At 41.0% G+C, this 19,988-nt stretch overlaps 1 protein-coding gene across 1 annotated transcript in view; it reads left to right on the forward strand.

Moving 5' to 3' along the window:
* Positions 1–6,594: 6,594 nt before the first annotated feature.
* Homer1 (homer scaffold protein 1) overlaps positions 6,595–19,988 on the forward strand; it is a 95,165-nt gene continuing 81,771 nt past the window's right edge. Inside the window, exon 1 of the mRNA XM_051182978.1 lies at positions 6,595–7,442. Within this exon, the coding sequence (XP_051038935.1) occupies positions 7,438–7,442 (5 nt within the window). The 5' untranslated portion in view covers positions 6,595–7,437. The remainder of the gene's footprint in view (positions 7,443–19,988) is intronic.

Here is a 19,988-nt window from a genome sequence, read left to right on the forward strand (position 1 = left end):
AACATGTTAAAGATGATGACATTTTCATTGTGAAAAATTTTCATATCTTTAGTTTAATCTTAGGTATTTCTTATAAACATGTGCTTTCCAACAGGCACTGACCCTTCTGTTTGCTGCAAGACGTCTAATTGTGTTCATACAACTCACAGATACTGGGATGAATTATCATATCTAATCTAGTCATGAAAATCCTGTTCCGAATAGTGATATAGGCATAGGCATACAATCTAGTTTTGACTAAGAATACATGAAAGAGAACTTGGGGTGACATCATGAAAGATGTCACCTGGGTAAGTGGGAGTAAAAGGGGGAAATGCATGTTTCCTTCTCCCTTATTTCTTTGGATGCTCTTTGTCTGAATAGGAAGTCCGGAAATACAACTATCTGACAAATTTGAGACAGTACACCAGACTCAGAAGACAACATGGGAAGATAGCAATGTGAAGGGATAGAAGGATGCTCACACCATGGACTTTTAGAACCAGCTGCAGGATGACCTACCCCCAGAGGTGTTTCTAGCACATCATCATAGTTTGGACTCTGTGTTTCTTGCAGTTGGTAACAAATCAGCCACACAATGGGCAATGGTCTTCAACTTAACAGAGGAAAACAGGGGCCATGATCAAGTAGTTTGTCTTTGGGTAAGACACATGAAATCCCGGTTTCCTTCTAAGTATTAATTGACATTAGCAGATGCTTGATCAATGCAGGAAATACACTTCCATTAAATATAAAATATGATAAAAAATATAAACCATTATTAAAATAATAGATGTGATGGTCACTCCTAGGTGCAAACTGGATGGAATTAAGGGACACCTAGATGACCAGGAAGTCATTAGTTACGGGAATGCTAAGGCATATATAAAGAGACCTGCATTTAAATCAGTGGTCTTACTAAAAAAGATCTACCCTCACTAGGCACCATCTAACTGTGCACAGTCTGAGTAGAACGACCAGACAGAAGAATGCTTTTCTTTTTTTTTCTTTTTTTCTTTTTTAATTTTATTTAATTTTATATAACAGTCCAATTAAATGAAAACAAACATTTATACACAATATTTGGGAATTTGGGCGTCGTTCTTTCCAAACTACTTCCTGCTGGTAAGGGGCGCTGTCTTGGGGGATTCGAAGAAGATTCAGATATCCTGGCTGTAGTCTGTAGGGCTGTTTTGTCCAGCTGTTTTGAATGTAGGATCAGCTTGTACTCTGTTTCAGGCGGTTTGGCGTGATCAAACCACATTAGTCTGGAAGGAATCCACATCTTTTCATTTGAAGAATGCTTTTCTATACTGGAGTTTCTACACTCATCCCTGCCTCTAGACATCAGAATCACAGGTTCTCAGGGGTTTAAATCTGGCCTACGAGTGGTGCTTTTGGCTTCTCTGGTGCTCTGGCCTTTTTGGCTGAAATTGAATGAGTATGCCAGCCCCTTTGGGTCTCCAATGTGCAGACTGGGACTTTCTGGCTCCCATAAACTATGGCACCAGATCCTATAACAAATGTCCCTGTGTCATCTGTCTGTATGTGTGTATATATCCTATTGGCTTTGCTTCTCTGGAGAACACTAATTGCAATATAATGCTTAGGGTAATGCCTATCTGAAGCAGATTAAGATAAATTAACTCTTGAAATGTTATGGCTTCAACTTTCAAATGGTGGGATTTGTCTGACCGTTTATGCAGGAGAGAGCCTTTAGCAGAGGTTCTAGGTATTGTTTCTGTCAGCTGCAGCCATGTCAGAGTCTTCACCAATTACATGCAGTTTCAGCCTCATTTCTCTGAAAAGAAGGCAATTTCCTTTTACAAGCATGGCTGTCCCAAATACCTTGAGTGCCGTTTTTATCCTAGCTGGCATCAAGAGTCACAAAATGAGGTAACACATTTAAAATATTTTCCTCATGGTTGTTCTGTTTTCCCATTCAGGAAAAAGATTATTGGTTACCATGGCAATCAGCTTCCATAGCTTTCCATTCTAAGTAACTACACAGGTGAGGCTTTACTCTACATTCTTGACTGTAGTTGCTGAAGATCTGCATGGTTTCCCAGCCTGTTCTCTGTGACTGCTGTTTCAAATGTCCAACAAAACAGAGTTAAATCGGGTAACTTTTGAAAGGCACTATATTCTATGGATGTTAAAGAATAGACTGCACATCAATTTCCTCTAACTGTGGGATTATTATTACCAATTCCTCTCTTCTATTCAGGCCCTCAATAGCACCTGACTATAAACCTTTTGCAATCTTCTTTTTCGAAGATCAGACAGGACCATGTGCCTTTGGGATGGACTGGCTGTAGTGGAATCTTCTTTTTCAAGTGTAGTATTGCATTTTACTTCTCTGACCATACTTAGAAAATCAGCAATGAGATTACAATAAAAATCAAGGCAGGGAGAGTGCCATGAGGTCCCCCTCCCCCCGCCATGTTCTGTAGTATAGTTCTCCTATGGGTAATTCCTTAGTCTCTCCTTCTACAACCCACAAGCCATACTATTTAAATGGGGGGTGAGGGGCAAGTATGGATGCTCTCAGATGAGTAAATCTCTCCTGAAGACTTTGCCCTGGAGAAGCCAAACATGCATATTCCCATTCTTGAGGCTTTTTAAATGGACAGTCCTTTGAAAACACTTTTCAAGTACTCTATTTCTACTGAGAACAAGCCCCGGTAATAATAATAAGGATGGCTTTATACAAGCCAACTCAAGTTAGTGATGGCCTGGTTATGCTAAATCATGGAGTATGTGGACTGAGACTTTAAGCATCCACTAGAAAAAAAAAATCTACTTTTTCATTCTTTTCTTATCATTACTTTTAGTCTTTGCTGGCTACTTAATTTCTTAATAATTTTTTGTCTTAAGATAGTAGGATTTCTATTGCTTGGGAGCTATCTATGTATTATTTCTGCTTTCTGACTTTATTTGAAGTCAGTGGTAATTTGTGATTAAAAATAGGATACTCCAAAGGGAGTTGCTATTACCTAATATTAGTCAATTAAAAATAAATTCTGGCTTTTAATTCCCCTTTCTGCAATTTTTCTAGCTCATGAATGACTTTTCATTAAAAAAGACCCATCTCATGACACATCTATGAACATCCCATTGGAGGCTACCATCTCCTGCTAAGGGCATGGAAGTAAACTCAGAAACTGAAACAGATGCCTTCGCCCACAGATTCTAAAATCAGAGGGTATTCATAAACCGCCCCACAAATTTGAGAGCATAGTGGGAAACAGGAATTGTTAAAAAACCGAAGTACTTTCTTCCACTTCCGGTGAGAGAAATCATTCCTTTCTAGGAAGTTCAGTGCTTAAAAAACAAAAAACAACCCCCCCCCAAGTCAGAATTTATGGTATGACAGCTCATTTTAGGGGGAAAGATATTGACTGGTAGACAAGAAGTCCTATAATGGTTCTCTGACTCCTCTCAAAGATATATAGGAATTGTTTCAAAGTAGGGGAAGCTCCATATTTATTTTTCTGAGAATGTCTCGTATGTTTCAAGGTTTTACTTACACCTTTGGCTATATACACTATATGCATACTACTTCCTAATATGTGAATCACACTCAAATGGGAAAGAAAAAAAAACTGGCCAACTATAATTCGCATTTACTAGAATACAGGCTACATGATCACATACATTTTGAGTAATTTTATCACACTGAACCATGAGATTTATGTACAAAAAAATTTGCTCTCTTTCAACTGACAAGAGGCAGCTGAAAAGAAACCCTGCTCTGGTGGAGAGCAGACACGGAGGAAGGGCTGGTTCTAAAGGTACATAAAGGTACAGAAACAGCTGACGGACTGTCTTGGCAGATGGGTAAAAATCAGTTCGCTAAAGAATACAAATTCGAGGAAGTTGTAATCATAAGCTTGAGTGAAGCATTTGAAAATGGCAAAATAAGACTTAATTAATACGGAAAGAACCAGAAAGAGAAAATTTGTTCAGATGGGAAGTGGGTTTTTTTTATATTAATTTACTTTTTAATTTTCATTTTACATATCCATCCCAGTTCCCTCTCCCTCCCTCTTTCCCTCTCTCCCACCTTCACATACACCTTAACTGCCCTCCCTTCCCATCCTCCCCCCACTCCACATGTAGGATGATGCCCTCTAGGAGGGGTCATCTAAATCTGTCAAGTCATTTCAGACATGAAACCTCTGGCCTCCACTCTTGTCATGCACACATGTGCTAGCACACACACACACACACACACACACACACACACACACACACACACACCCATGCATGAGAGAAAAAAGGAAAAATAAAAATCTCTCAGTGTTTTTAATATTTCCAACTTAATGCAAGATCACAATTTTATAATGTGAAGATAAATGATCAGGCAGTGATCAGTTGCAAATTGGTCCTAAACAGTTTTTGTTGGTGTCCTTTATTTAATCTTGGGTTCCAAACTCAAACAAGAAAATGTCAATGCAAAACAAAAAAAAGTAACATCGCTCCTTAATTCAGAATCAAGTGTTCACATTAAAAACATGTATAAAAAACCACATGTAGTAGGCAAGCATGTGACACTCCTGTAATTGCTCAGGGGTGGGGGAATTAGGAGTCTAAGGTCAGCTTGGGCTAAATACTGAGACCCTGTCTGAATCAAGACAAAAACCACTAGTTCCGGCAGTCTATAGAGTTTCAGCTGATTTTATTTTGAACTGCATTGGTATTGATTTAGTATTTTTCTAAGGACAACTTCATGCTTTGGTAATACTATTATGTCCTGGATTTTCCAGGGCACTTCAGATTTTAAATATTCTGTTTAATGTCAAATGACTTTAGTTTGTAAAATATGGTCACTGAATTTACAGAGTAACTGAAGTAATGGCCTTTAGCAGTATGCAGCAATTCTATTTCTGGGTCATGATTGCCAAGTTAAATCAAATAAAAGTTAAGTCCAGCCTGTGAATCAACCTAATAAATGGCTATTTTAGGATAATGAGACCACTTTAAAATAGTATGCTTTTAAAAACACGATTTTCCCATATATAGCTATATAGAAAATGAAAATGTACTTAAGAGTTATTGTGGTTACAAGATTCAAAAATGTAACCCTAATGCATGCTTTTAATTAAAAAGGATCGGGTGACAGGCCTTTGCTTCCAGACTGTAATTGACTGATATTCTTGGTAGAACTGAAGGGGTTCATTGGCATTTGCGATGCTGCAGAACGATAATCATCTGAGGGAATCTTAAGTTTTACTTTAATGAATTTGATTCATTATGCCATGCAAAACCATGGTTATGTTATGAACGGCAACAATGAGAACATTTGGGGACCCCCCCCCCGCTTTAATTATTGTTCTTTGTAACAGGTTTGTTCCTAATGCCACTTAAAAAAAAAAAAAAAAAAAAAAAGTCCATGCCATGGGGGAGGGGGAGTTTAAAAGTTGCCTGTGTTCAGAATGGTATTTAGGACTCCTAAAATTAACGGTGATTTCCCCCAAGTCTACCAGTAGTGATCACTCTCCCTCCCACGTTTCCCTGCAGGTTGGAATGTGAGCAGCCCGGGGATGCTGCTGCTGCTGCTGCAAACCCAGTGGGAGAGGGAGACAGGACATTACCGGCGACACTTCGGCACTGTTGCTAAGAGTGATTCACTCGCGCTTGGCACATTTGTGCCAAGGAAACCTCCTCCCGCCGCTTCCTTCTGCGAGCTCTCCTCCGACTGTCTCCGGCGCTTTGGCCTTTAAGGAGAAGCGAGAGCAGGTGGGCACACAGCAGCTCGCCCAGCCCTCCTCCCCCAGCTCTTTCCCTAATTTAGCAGTACTTCCGGCCGCGTGACATCATCCCCCGCACAGGGTGACGTGAGCGGAGGGTGACGTGTGTGCGGAGAGGAGCGCGCTGACGTTGCTATTTAAATGTCCTCCTGCGGGGAGGATGGAGACACAGCGCGAGCGCTCGGCGTGCGGAGCGGAGGAGGCCGTGGCGGCCCGGAGCCAGCGCAGGAGCCGAGCGCGTCGCCCGCCCGCTGCCGCCGGCCGCTAGGGGAGGGGAAGGAAAAAGGGACGGACCGGCGGACCGGCCCGCTAATCCCCTCCGGGCTGGTCCCTCAGCTCCTGCTCCGAGCCCGGGCCCCGCCTCCGCCGCGCCCCACCTCCTCCTCCGGCCTGCGGCGGCGGCGGCGGCGCTCCGCCCCTAGAGCCGGGAGGGCCGCGCTCTGCGCCCCGCCCCGCCCCGCCCCCTCCCCTCTCCCGCTCGGCTGCCGTGCTCGCCCCACGCCGGCGGCGCGGACCGGGAAGCGGCGCCGTCAGCTGCGCTCGCTTCGGAGCCGCTCTGTGGAGGCAGAGGAGGCAGTGACGGGTGCCAGGCCGCCCGGGGCCGGCGGAGGCTGCCGCCGAGGGGAGTGTGAGGAGGCAGCGGCGGCCCGGGGCATGTGAGGCGGCACGGAGCGGGAGAGACGAACCGGGGTGGGGGCACGAGCCGCGGCTGCCGAGCCTCGGACGAGCCGCGTGCCTCTCGCCTCGGCGCGCGGCCGCCAGGAGCTGGGGGCTGGGTGCCGGGGACCGCGCGGGGCTGGGTTCTCTCTGATTCATTCATTCGCCGCCGCCTGGAGCCCGAGGCCGCCGGTGCTGCGAGGAGAGGCGGGAAGAGGGGGCGGCCGCGAGCGGGGCTCCATTGTGCTCGGCGGGGGCCGGGAAGCCGAGGGAGGTGGGCTTGGGCCCCCTGCGCTGCTCCCCGGCGGCCGCTGCGCCCCCAGCTAGCCGCCAGCCTGGAAATGGCTCCGCTGATGCTCCTCGAGAGAACGAATCGATCCTTCCCAGCCTTCTCTGCCTGCTCTCCACCTCCTCTCCGCTCCGAGTCTTAGGAGGACGAACGTTCAAAGGACAGATTCCAATGTGGTGTGCCGTGCACATCGCGAGCGGCCGCGGTTTGCACTTCGAGCATTTTTTTTTCTATCTCTGTATTTTTAATGTAAGCGAAGGCAGACACTGGCTCTGCTGCCTGTAGGATTTTTATTAAAGTGCACGTCGCGTTGGGTTGCACGCTCCACCCCTTGGGACCTGGTGTGGTGAAATTTGAACCCACCGCCTTAGCCCAGCGAAGGCCGAGTTACCTGGCTCGCCGGAGCGTCTAGGGGACGTGAGCGAAATGACCAGCGAACTCGTTTTTTAGAAGACTCGGTGAAGCTGGGTTTTGCGTTTTCCTACATGTACACTGGTTTTGTGGAATAGTTGAGTGCTGTATTCTCCGCGCAACCTTTTCAAATTCCAAATAAGCAAATGTTTGAACGCTTTGGTATCAGCGCGAGTGAAATCTTTTTGCCGACAAGAACTAACTGAATTGTCAGCATCGTTGAATTACCTCCGGAAAAGATCTCGGGGGTGGAAAAGCAGCTGCAAAATAACAGACGAAGAAAATTCCTTGGAAGTTATTTCTGTAGCACAAGAGCAGAAACTTCAGAGCAAGTTTTCATTGGGCAAAATGGGGTAAGGATTTTGTGCTTACCACAGCTTTAAATCTGTCTGTGCGTGTGTGCGGTCGAGCGGTGGTGGTGACTGTTTTTAAATTCTACCCCTTGCTAAACGGGTACTACTTTATTTTAAAATAGAGATTATATTTGTATTATTGTAGAGCGACGCCAGAGGTCCTAATTAGAACGTGTAATGTTATTCGTAACTCAGTCTTAACTAATGATATGTAGGAAGACAGTGCACTAAGTCTACCCTGTACCTCTTGATTGATGAAACCTGTCGCGAAAACCGTAATCCCTACAGAAACCCGCTGTATAGATTACCAAAATTCTTGCCATCTTAGGTTTGGTTGACCGGTGGTATCGTTCAAAGAGACGGTACCTTGTAGAAATAATCAGTTGCACAAAGGGACGATTGTAATGACTAGTTAGACTACAGTGCTTGAAACTGATCCCTTGTAAGTTGTTGCCCTCACTGTGCCCTGTGTTTTATCCTTGAACGTCCGAAGCTAAATGTAGAGCATTGGTTTACTGGGCATTAAAACGAGAATCCCGGTGTCTCAGTGTTGCGGTCTCCACAGTGTGGTTGCTGGAGAGAGAAAGCTTTTGATTGAAGGAGCTTGTTCACTCTTTCTGCTTCCCTTTTTAAGCTTAGACTTTCCGCTTGTATCAGCAGTGTCAGACTTAGGTCTTTGACACAAGCCAGCCAAGAGTGCATTTTCCAAACTTTCAATTCTAATGCTAGGGGCTCCTTATTTAAGCTGGAAAACCGTGTTATGGGAGTGGCGATTGTTCTTTTCTTCAGTGTGTGGTCGATGCATTCTTCCTGTGGTCGAATTAACAGCGATACGTATGTAGTTGAGGGACAAGGTTTGGAATGATGGCTTTTGAAATTCATTGTGATGGTTTATTAGCAGCTCACAGTTTTCTTTAGAGCTCTGGAGTAGTTCCTTTTTGTCCTGGCAGTTAAAATGTGAAGTTTATTAGCTTATACAACTTTGAAAATGTAGAACACGTGTCATAGGAGTCCTTCCTCAGAAATTAATTATGAGTTGATAATTATGTTTAATACTGACATGGCAAGGATAAGAATGTAATTAAAATACCTTCTATTTCTGGTGCTGCTAGCAGCTTGGTGACCTGCAAATTATTTAACCTTTGTGGACTGTAGACTGTAAAATAAGGAGTATAGAAGTTTTCCAACCGCTCTCCTCATTTAGTAGTCAGCAGGTGGGCTTTTTTTCTTCTAAACTGTTTAAGCACTTACGCTGGGAAATAATGGTGTTTGAAAATATTTTGAATCAGGTGCATCAATTTTTAAATGAGAAAATACTAAAAAATATTAATGTTGGAAACCTTTGAAATATGGCTTCACTCGATTATATGCAGCTCCACAGTTTAAAATGCACAGTTTAAGCCATGTTGGAGTGTCACGTGTACTCACACCTACACACAAAATCCAGTGGCAATTTTTCATTGAGAAGGCTGCATCCTCCAGACTGAGTGCAGCAGTATCATGGAAGAGAATCAGTTTTCTGTGTTTCTTATTTACATGAATGACTACTGTTTTACCAAGTGAAGAGTGAGGTTAATTTTATACTAAAGGAGACTAGCATTTGAAATGGGAATCTAAGCTGCCTACATGAAATACATTTAGACACTTAGCATAATTTGTTTATAAACAACTCAGTAGCCTTTTTTGTTAGAAAAAACATTTTAAGAGGCTGGAGAGATGGCTCAGGGGTGAAGAGCAGTTGTTGCTCTTTTAGAGGACCTGGGTTCAATTCCCAGCACCCACATGGTGGTTCACAAGCCTGTGTAACTCCAGTTCTCAGGGATCTGATACCCTTTTCTGACCACCACAGGCACTAACTAGGCTTGCAAGTGGTGCGCATACACACATGCAGGCAAAACACTGTTGGTTGGTGGAAATAGAAGAGGATATCATACAGCAAAGGCATTTGCAAAAGTTTCTACCCTTTGTAAGTGAATAATCATAGCCATCTGGGCTTCTCTGAAACATAATATTGTATGGCCTTTAAAGTTTTCCCAGGCAGTCCTAAATTACCGTACTTGGATGAATATCCAAAGTTTCACATAGCTAAGGAAGTTTATATACTACAGATGGGTTTTTGATGAATGTTAAGTTATAATAGGATTAACTTTAGCTTTAATTGTAGTTACAATTAAGAGGTAAAGGAATTATTTTCTTAAACTAAAATAAATGATTAGGCAGGAAAAAATGACTCCTGAAAGACTAGTTGATGAACTGTGGAAAAGGAAAAGAACGGCTGAAACCAGCAGTTGTCAGAGTCTGTCAAAGTTGCATGTACTGTTTAATTGGTCAGCTGAAGTGTGGCTGGGTAAAAATAGGTGTATCAGACCCCTTACAAATAAACACGATTGTATATGTAAGCTGAAACCCACGAGAAGCTTCAGCATCTCAGTGAGTAATACCTGTTACCTTGGGGGCCCCCAGGAGCATATCAAAATGTGTTTAGTGAGTCTGGATCTCTTCCAGAACACTTGCAAGGCAACCATATCAAGTCACTTCAGCCAGTTATTTTGAGCTACCTTTTGTTTTTACTTAGTTTAGTAATGCCAACTCTATTAAGTGGTGTTATGTACAAGTGGGAGACTTCCTTACTAATGGATGATGAGATTTTTGTTTGTTTTTCTGATGTCTACAGGACTTGGCAAACTTTGAGCCTTTTCCTTTTTTTTGCCTTAAACTTTTGAAAGGAAGTGGCTGCTGCTACATTGTTATCTTCTTTGCTGATAGATGAGAAACTTGAGCCTGTTTTTGCTTAAGGCTCTAGAGGTGATGGCAAAAATGTGGAAATGCTGGTCCACCCTCACATCAGGAGTGTACTATGTAAAGGCAACCATCTTACTAATCCTAACAATTTAAGTCCTTAATTCTTTGTTAATTTTACCAAACATTCAACACCAATTATGTGGCAGGTGCTCCACTCAGCATGTGCTTCTCCCTAAAGGGGTTCATAGGTTAGAACTGGGGAATCGTGCTTATAGTAGATGGGAGATGATCAAAGAGCAGCAAAGGGGGCATTTGCCGAGGTGCACAGTATGTTTGCAGGAGGGGACATTTGCTGCTATAGGAAGGGGAACGAGACTTTGGAGCAGGGAATAGTAAATATTAAAAGGTGAGTACAGGTAGGCCTTGTAGACCAATTAGACGGCATTTAGGTAGAACAGTGACGGGCAGAACCATGCAAAAAGCCTTGTTTGCGTGGACGCCTTTGGATATAGAGGAGTGAATCTCAGAACTTTAGCCAGCCCCAGGTTAGAGTGTTGTAGGCCAGTGAAAGTCTGCGTTATGCTGTAGACCAGTCTTTAAAACTTAAGAGAGATGACTCAGCCTGGTGTGGCATGCCCTACACATCTATCTTAGGAAACTGAGGCAGGGAGGATCTGGAGTTTGAGGCCAGCTTGGGCTATAGAGAGAGCCTGCTTAAAAAAAAAAAAAAAAAAAAAAAAAAAAGCCATACTATTTTTAAATCACAATATGCCCATTGGCAGCATACATTTTTATGCTATGACCTAGTATTGTCATATTTAAATGATAAAATGACACAGAATAATATTCTTATTTTATATGATGCAGTTTGATACTTTCTATTCAATTATATTCCATGTCATTTTCAAGAAGAAATGATAGTGAAGGCCCACTATTTAGAGTTAACAAACCCATGATAGCAACTGGCAGTTAGAAAAAACACTGCTCTTGGTGGAATGATAGGAACAATTTTGGGACTATAGAAACACCAGTCTAAAACAATGAACTCTGCTGGGTAAAGGAAGTGAATAATTGGATAGGCTCTGGGAAGTTCCACGGTGGAGAGGGGTTAGTTGAGAAATGTGTCGTTGGTCATTAGAGTCGGTCTTTAGAACTAGGAGTTTTCAAGTACAGAGTTGGAAACTGCATGGTGTGCTCAAAGAGGAGCAGGCACTCATCTTACTGGGAGAGCTGTGAAAGAATGAATTAGAGTTAACAAGAGAAACTGCCCTTGCACTTATTTTGTTGGCTTATGTTACTGACAGTCAAAATTAAAAGGCATTAACCTCTCAAAAGATCAGATCTCTGTTCTGGCATTTGCGTTTTCTCCTGTCTTGGATATTGCTAACTGAATAGAAGAACAAGAATCCCAAATATTTAGTATTATCTGGAATCATCAGTTCCTACTCTAAGGTTTAAGTAGCCCTAGTGTTTTAGTTAGAACCTGTCCAGTCAAATAGGCCTTCGTTTGTGTTGCTTGTTTTTAATATCTTATGATTTGTGGCTCATGCACTTAGTGGTGACAATGCAGTTTACAAGGTACATTATGTTTGTAGAAGAAACAAGATTTTCCTGGAGGTCAGAAAGACTTATTTTTATTTTTTTTAATTGAGTGATTTTGAGGTATTGTACGGGTTCAAGTTAATTACAGAAGAATTTGTATGTAGTAATGTAATTTTAAGTAGGTTTAATCTGTGAGTAAGAATTGAGACTGAAACAAACAGACAAAAAATTCAGCTCAGATTGGCTGTCCTAGAGTACTGGCATTACAGATATGTACTCCACGCCCCATAAGACCTTCAGCTCTTCCTGGATGATATAGGAATAGAGGTGAAACTCATCAGCAGAAACCCAGTCAACAGTGTATGAATAAATTGTGTATCTAGAATCTTTCTTTTAGGTTAAAAAAAAAAAAATCTTAAAATGTATACCTCATTTTCTTCTTACCCTAACGTCTTTCTCCTGTCTTCCTCTTTCCCTGTCCTCTCCCTTTCCCTCTCAACCCTCCTATGTATGAAAATGGATTATCACTTTTGTCTATAGCTTGTATCCTCAATCCTTGAGTGTTGGGAGTGTGCTATGACACTCAGCTTGAATTTATGTTCTTAATTTAGCAGTGATCGATTGTGATCGATTTTGTGTTCCTAGGTGTCTAAGGAATGGGGAGGGGGGGAGATAACCCTTGTTCCTTGCTTTTGTTTTTAAATATTTTTGAGAAAAGAGTATGGAGTAATTGGCATGCATATTTTTTTAATATTTTGACTTTTTCCTCTGCTTTTACTTTTTTATTTTGTTTTCAAACTTGCCAAAAATCTATAATAATGAATCTTAAATCCATTATGGCTTTTGTGTAGCAAAAATAATTTTTAATGCATAAAACTGAATTTCATTTATACTTAACTATCTTTTCTCTTTTTAAGGTAGGCTGATCAATTTTTTTCTCATTTTTTTATTAGAAAATGAGGTTGTTTATGAAATCTAGAAAATGTCTAGTCATTGTTTTATCCTCGTAATATGGTTAACCCTTGCAGTTTCTCCAACTTCTGAAAAGTCATCTTAATTTCCATGTTAACAAATATTGTCATAAAATTAACTCTGTCCTAGGGGTGTCTTTTTTTCTTTTTTCTTTTTTTTTTTAAGTGAATGTGTGTAGTGTGTGGTGTGTGTGTATGTGTGTTTGCATGTCTTCAGGAAAGGTGTGTGTGTGTCTGGATTCACATAAGTGCATGCTGGTGTGCTTGTGGTGACATGAGGCTGGGTCGGCATCTTCCTCGATAGCTCCACCTTAGAATGCAGCGGGGTCTCCTGCTGAACTGGAGCTCATTGGTTTTGGCTAGTCTAGGTAAGCAGCTTGCTTTAGGGATTCCCTGCCTCCTTGTTCCCTCCCAAATTCTGGGGTTATCCCATCCACTGATTTTGTGTGGGTTCTGGGGATGCTGGGCAAGCCTTTAGCCCATGGAACCCTCTCTCTAGCGCTGGGCATTTTCTTTTAGTATTCAGTGAAGCATAAAGAGCTCTTCCACATTATCTTTAAAATGAAAGGGTTAGTACCAAGTCCTAAGGCAGAAAGGTTGTAAGAATTGACAGCTTTTTTTAAAACTATCAAACAAAAATTAGAATGGAAGTGATTCTAAAACTGTGGATAATAGCGTGCAGTTTTCATCACTGTATAGAATTGTTTAAAGTCATTGTTACCACATTTTATGTTTAATGGCATATCTGGACTGGTGTGTTCACATGCTGCACTCCAAAAGACTAAGAGAGATTGTCCTTGACTTTATCGTGGAAAGACTTGCACATGGATTTAGTTGTTGAGTCTTAATATAGTAGTGCCCAGAGGCCCTGGGAGTACAGCTCAGTGATGGAGCTTGCCCAGCAAGCTGAGGTCCTGGGTTCAGTCCTGCCACTACCACCTCAAGGAGACAGCACCGGCAGCTTTAGCTCCCACAAGTGTTTTCATAGCTCAAAGTGCATTGTGCTTCATACAGAAGAGTTTGTGCCACAGCACCACATTTGCAAAATTAGCTGAAAGGGTTTGAGTGAATTAAGTCCCATTCTTAGTACACAGGAAAACCCTGCTTTCTAGTAATTTGGATATGACAGGAATTATTTTTTATATAGGTAGATTGTTAGTTTTTTTTTTTTTTTTTGTTCTTAAGCATGCCTCAAGTTTACTCGAGAACTTTTTATTGCTTTCCTGTTTTTCTTAGATATTTGTGAGAAGCCTAAATATTGTTCTGTAAGATATTTCTGTGATTTGGAATTTCCATCCCTGCTACTTTCAGTTTCTCCTTTTGGGCTCTTAATAATGATCATGAGTAAATTATCTTGAATTAATTGTCAAATATCTCAACATCTCAATTTAGAAATTGTTAGCTGGGTCCTCCCATATTCGCAAACTTGAGACAGTTATTTTGAGCCTACCACCCCTTTAGACTTTTGCATGTTCTTTTGTAAAATAGTGTTGTTTCCTATCTTACTCTGTTGTTCCAAATATCCTTCTCTTGGCTTTTGACTGAAATGTGTGTGCTTTGCCTGATTCCCCTGCCAGCTTCCATCATCCTCCTTAAATAAGGGCTCCAGCTGCTCAGAGTGTCACCAGGGACCACGGTAGATTCAACTGAGAAGAACTGGGTGTGGTGGCACACGCCTTTAGTCCCTGCACTAAGGAGGCAGATCTCTGAGTTCAAAACCAGCCTGGTCTACAGAGTGAGTTCCAGGGCTACACAGAGAAAATTTTACTCAACAAAAACAAAAAACCTGAGTGAGAAGACTTTCATCACTCTTTAACCCAGCTTTCTTAAGAGTCTTTGTTGATTACAAAAGCAAAAATAGTTCTAGATCTTACAGGAAGCCCCTTTACCTTTTCTGCTGATAATCAAGTTGCTATTTTGTTAAATCATTGTTCAGTTGGTGCATGTGTGCACGGTATTTTGATCCTATTCACCCCCTTGCCCTTTCCTGTATCTTTCCCTCTTACAGACAGCCTTCCCCTTCCCAACTAGTTCCCTCCTGCTTTCATGTGTTATTCGTGCGTGCGTGCGTGCGTGCGTGCATGTGAAAGCATGCAGGTACTCATAGCTGCTATGTGCTCATTCTTGATTGACCTTGTCATATCTAGAAAGTGGCATTCTGTATCCTCCTATTCTCAAGTACAGTACTTCTTAACCTTCCCCGTACTGCGACTCTTTAATACAGTTCCTCATGGTGTGGGGACCCCAACCATAAAATTATTTTTGTTGCTACTTCATAACTGTAAATATTTTTTGGAAATAAAGGTTTCTCAAAGGAGTTGAGATGCACAGGTTGAGAATCACTTTCTAGCACTGAACACTGTTTCCGCAGACACATAAAGTAATAAAATAAATAAAAATGTACAAGAGTGTATATGTTTTAGGAATGCATGCATAAAATAATTTGCATATACAAAAAGAAAAAAGATGATGTTAAAGAGACTTTAAAGTGCCGCCATGTTTCTGGGAAGACCGATTGTCAGTGTTTTTGAGTCTTTCTAAATTGTTTAGTGTCTCTAAAATGAGTACTTTAAACTTTAAATGTTTCCTCTTGGGATTTAAGAGTGAAGGTGCTGCTGGAATAGGGACCTTACTGAGAGATGTTGCGTTCAATCAGTGAAGCTTACAAAAGTGAAAACTCTGGTCTATTCAGAAAGCTTATCTGATTCCTAAGTGCTTCTATCTCCCATGCTCTCCCAGACTCCTTCCCTAGGCATGATCCACACACTTTAAAGTTAGAAAAACCATGATTCAGACTTGGGGCAGGAACACCTGACTTAGCTGCAGACCTGTTCTTCATAAGCTAAAAGATCCAGGACAGTCTGAATGAAACTGATCCCTCCGAACCTGATTGCTCCTAGCCACATTTACCAGGTGTGACCATTTCTATTCAAAATTTTTTCTGCTTTCAGGCATTTAAAAATGTATTGTTTTAAAAATTACCTGAGATGGCTTCAACTTCTGAAGTTTTCTACTTTAAAAGAAAATATAATTTCCTTCTAAATTACTGATTTTGCTTAGTTTTTTTTTTAAAGCCTTGTATCATAGATATTAAGCTTTTATTGTGTGACAAACTAGCAAGATTTTACTGGCTTAAAACAACACCTATTATCTAGAAGTTTCTGTGGGCTAAGAGTCTAAGCATTGACAATTAGCTGAATCTTCCTTGTAAGGCAATCCAGGTGGAAGCCAGGATTGGTATTATAGATATTTTCTTTTGTGTATTTGTGGTTTTCAGCTGAATTAACTTCTTTGCTTGCTGTGTGTCTTCCAAACCAGCCAAGGAGAGCCTCCTTTTGATTGGCCATTTACCTGAATAGATCCAGACCACTTAGGATAATGATCTTCCTTTTGATTAATTTGTGGTCTATCTTTGTGTGTGCACCCACTCTCTGTGCAGGTCAACTGTTCCCACTCTTTAGAGTAATGGTACTCAACCTTCCTAATGTTTCAACCCTTTAACACAGTTCGTCATGCTGTGGTGACCCCCAACCATAAAATAACTGTCGTTGCTACTTCATAACTGTAATCTTGCTACTCTTGTGAATCATAATGTAATTACCTGTGTTTTCTAATGGTCTTAAATGACCCCTGTGAAATGGTCCTTTGACCCCCAGGTTGAGGACCAGGTTCTAGAGGATTATGCAGAAAGTGTCCATCTGGAAGGCCATTTTAAATTTGGCATATTATGCCAAGTACCCGTGGTTCTTTTTTCCAATACTTTAACTTTTAAGAATAGCTTTCTGTACTCCTACTTATGGACTGGTTACTCTTTATGCATCCCAGATCTTTCCTTATAATTTTTATCTCATTTACTGGATACTATGTCTTTGTGTTTTAACAACACATTTTTCTATAATTTCTTATCAAGGGCTAGACAGAATATAACTTTTTCAGACACTGTATTATATATGTGAAATTGTTCTTTCCTAGTTGTTGGTGTATTTATATAGAAAAACAACTTCCTCTTACTGTGTAACGCCCCTAACTTACTGTGTTCTCTTAGTTTTCAGTGCTGTTGAAGCAGATTGTTTTTCTTCTTGTTTCTTGATGTGTGGTGATGTATGATGATATTTCATGGGGTGCTGTTCTTCAATGCTGTTTGTTTATCCGTTATTTGGGGTGCTGTGGATTGAACCCAGCTCTGCCCCAGAGCTATATTCCCAGCTCTGCTTTTATTTCCACTTTCTAATCATTTGTCCTTTAGTATTGTAGTGGGCTCTTGAAAACCTGGCAACTCACTTCCCTAAATTTGGAGATTTCCTTGTATTTTTAAGGGATAATTTTCCTCCCTTTCTTCCTACTTCCCATGCCAAGGTCTTATTCGGTAGCTCATGCTTTAAACTGCCCTGCCTCCGCCATCTGAGTGCTGGGATTATAGATGTGTACTGCCAGGCCAGGCTTAGAAATATTTTCTTGTCCATTTTCTCTTTGCTCTTTATGTGCTGTTTGTTGCATGATAGACTTCTTTTCATTTTTGCATGCTATTCTCTAAAGATTAATTGCACCCACATACTCTTACCTTGTAGCACCTTGTAAGTATATTTCCCATTACATGCATGGGGAAAGGGTTTTTGTTTTGTTTTTAGGGGACCTGGATCCATATGTAACCTTTTTTCTTAATGCTCCTGTTTCAAGTTCTGCTTTTTTTGTGGGAAAGGTAATTAAAAGGATTGAGCTAGAGAGCCCGTTGCTCTGTATTAAAAATTCAGCCAATGCCCAGTTTTAAATCCCACACCCTATACTGCTGTGCAATAATCACCTTGCCTCTGTTCTGGCCAGTGGTTGCTCACTTAGCTCTGTCTTCGCAGGTATTTTCACACTTCCATGTTTTGCCAACTTAAGTACTATATAATTTGTTTTCCATACTTGAAACAGTCACTTTCTGTTTTTTAATGTTATGGGTTTATACCTTCTTTTCCTTTCATTTGGACTTAAATGGAATTTTAGAAAAGGAAGATAAATGTGTATCATTAGTTTACCATGTTTGATCAGAATCACTGAGCCTTCAGGTGTTGAATTTATATAAGGCATCTTTCAGAATGTGTTGATACTATTGATTAATTGATTGGAGTTAGGTAGAGGACAGAATTACTTCCTAACAGCTGAAAACTCAAGCATAATTTAAATACATTTTAAAATTTAAAGCTTAAAGTTGGGACATGGGGTGATTGATGGCTTAGTGGTTAAGAGCACTTGTGGATCTTTCTAAGGTTCTCTTTCAGAGGACCTGGGTTCGACTCCCAGCAGCCACATGGTGGCTCACAACCAGCTACAACTCCCAGTTTCAGGGGATCTGATGCCCTCTCCTGGTCTCCTTGGGTACCGATACACACATGGCACGTGGACATATTTGAAAGCAAAACACTCATACACATAAAATAAAAATAATTTAGAGAGAGAAAGAACATACTCCACCATGCTTAACTATTTAAAACAAAAACAAAAACTGAAAAATAGCCTTCAGTATAAGTTTGAACATGCAGAGAGGGAAGCTCCTTGTATGGTCAGGTGTTTCATATAGCCATGAGACTTGAAAATCGCAAACATTGGAGGAAGGTGTGAGGAAGGTGGTTAGGGCGTTTCAGGTGGGAAGACACTGACAGTTTCAGAGTATACATAGGTTTGTTAGAAGGGTAAGGCGGTTAAGAGAGATGTGAGTGGAAAGCTATCTGGGCCAGTTCATGACTGTCGCGTTAAGAGGATTGTACTTTTCCCTTAGGTTAGTGGTTTTCGTGTATTTTTATGTGCCCGCATCCATAAAAGATTTGAAGCATCTTCCTTCATGCATATACATTCATAAATTATATGTTCTGAATGTGTGTATTTATATAAGTAATTTTTTATACTAGGCACATCACTTATATAACAGGCATATTTATATATAATTAAACATAAAAGTAGACATGAAAGAAGAGGAAAACTAAAGCTACTGCTTTAAGTAATGGTGACCAGAAGAACAATTTCCATTTGCATTTTAGATTAGCCATTCAGACTACGTTGTGTGCAAGTGTTATTTGAGGCAGGGTGTGTGTGTGTAAGAAGCAACTAGGATCAAAAGATGCTTAAATTTAATCCCAAAGTAGTTTAGTTGCTGCAGTTAAGTCAGGCATAATTGTTTAAATTAAAACACTATCCTAGGGCATGGCCTTGAAGTAGTGACTGTCTCTCAGAGTTGACATAAACTAGATAGATTTGGAGAATAAGGAAGGGAGTATGAGAGCTGACTTTAGTAACCATGAATTGAGGTAGAGAGCCAGGAGGAAAGAGGCAAATACACATTGGAAAGAGGTGGTGATTGATTGAAAGTTGATGTATTTATGGTCATCTGCATTGGGGATATCTTATAATTGGGTATTCAAGTCTGACATGTAGTAAAAACTGAACTTGGCTAGAGATTGAGTGTTGGGAATCATTAGACTCTAAAGTATTGGTTGGTGCTGTGAATGTGGATGAGTTCATTCAGGGTATTTATAGAAAAGGACAGGCTAGGCTTCTCTGGGAATCATCATTTTAGGAGTAGGCAGAGGATCAGGTGAGAGAATGTGTCTCACAAATTAAGAAAATGAGCTTGAAGAAAGGAGTACCTGGGACCCGATGAGTAGCATGACCAAACAATGAAAGGGGTTTGGTCTGATGGTAAAAGGCTTTATCTTCTAAACTGCATCCTACAGAGTGAGAGGCTAGGATGAAGCACATTAGAAATGTAGATATCTACTTTAAGGGAAAGTAACGGGGCTAGGAAGAGGGTCATGATAAGCGCATTCACACAAGGGCTGGAATTCAAATCCTCAGCATCTTGTGAAAGAAAAGCCCAGAGTGGTTACAGGCTTGTAACCTCACTAGTTTGCAGGCTTGCTGGCAAACAGCTGATTCCAGGTTCAGGGAGAGACCCATCTCAAGGGAATAAAGCAGAACATGAAAGAACACAATACACACCACGAACACATTCTCTGTCCCTCTCAGACAGACAGTAAGACAGACTGTCACTCACTCGCTCATGTACATGCGTGTGTATGTTCACACGCGTGTGCACACACACACAAGAATTTCAGTGAAATAGTATAGCATCAAAATTCTCTAAGGTTCAGGAAGTTGAATTTTGTTCACAAAATATGGACATTCTTTGAGAAGGAATAACTAGCCGGAGGTGATTTTTTTTTAAATAGCAATAAATGGATAATTGCTGTAGAAAGGTGGGGCAGGATGCAATGTGGCACATAGGTGAAGTAGTTGACTGTTAGTAAGAGAG

This window comes from Phodopus roborovskii, unplaced genomic scaffold (assembly GCF_943737965.1).
Source record: "Phodopus roborovskii unplaced genomic scaffold, PHOROB, whole genome shotgun sequence".
Taxonomy (NCBI): Eukaryota; Metazoa; Chordata; class Mammalia; order Rodentia; family Cricetidae; genus Phodopus; species Phodopus roborovskii.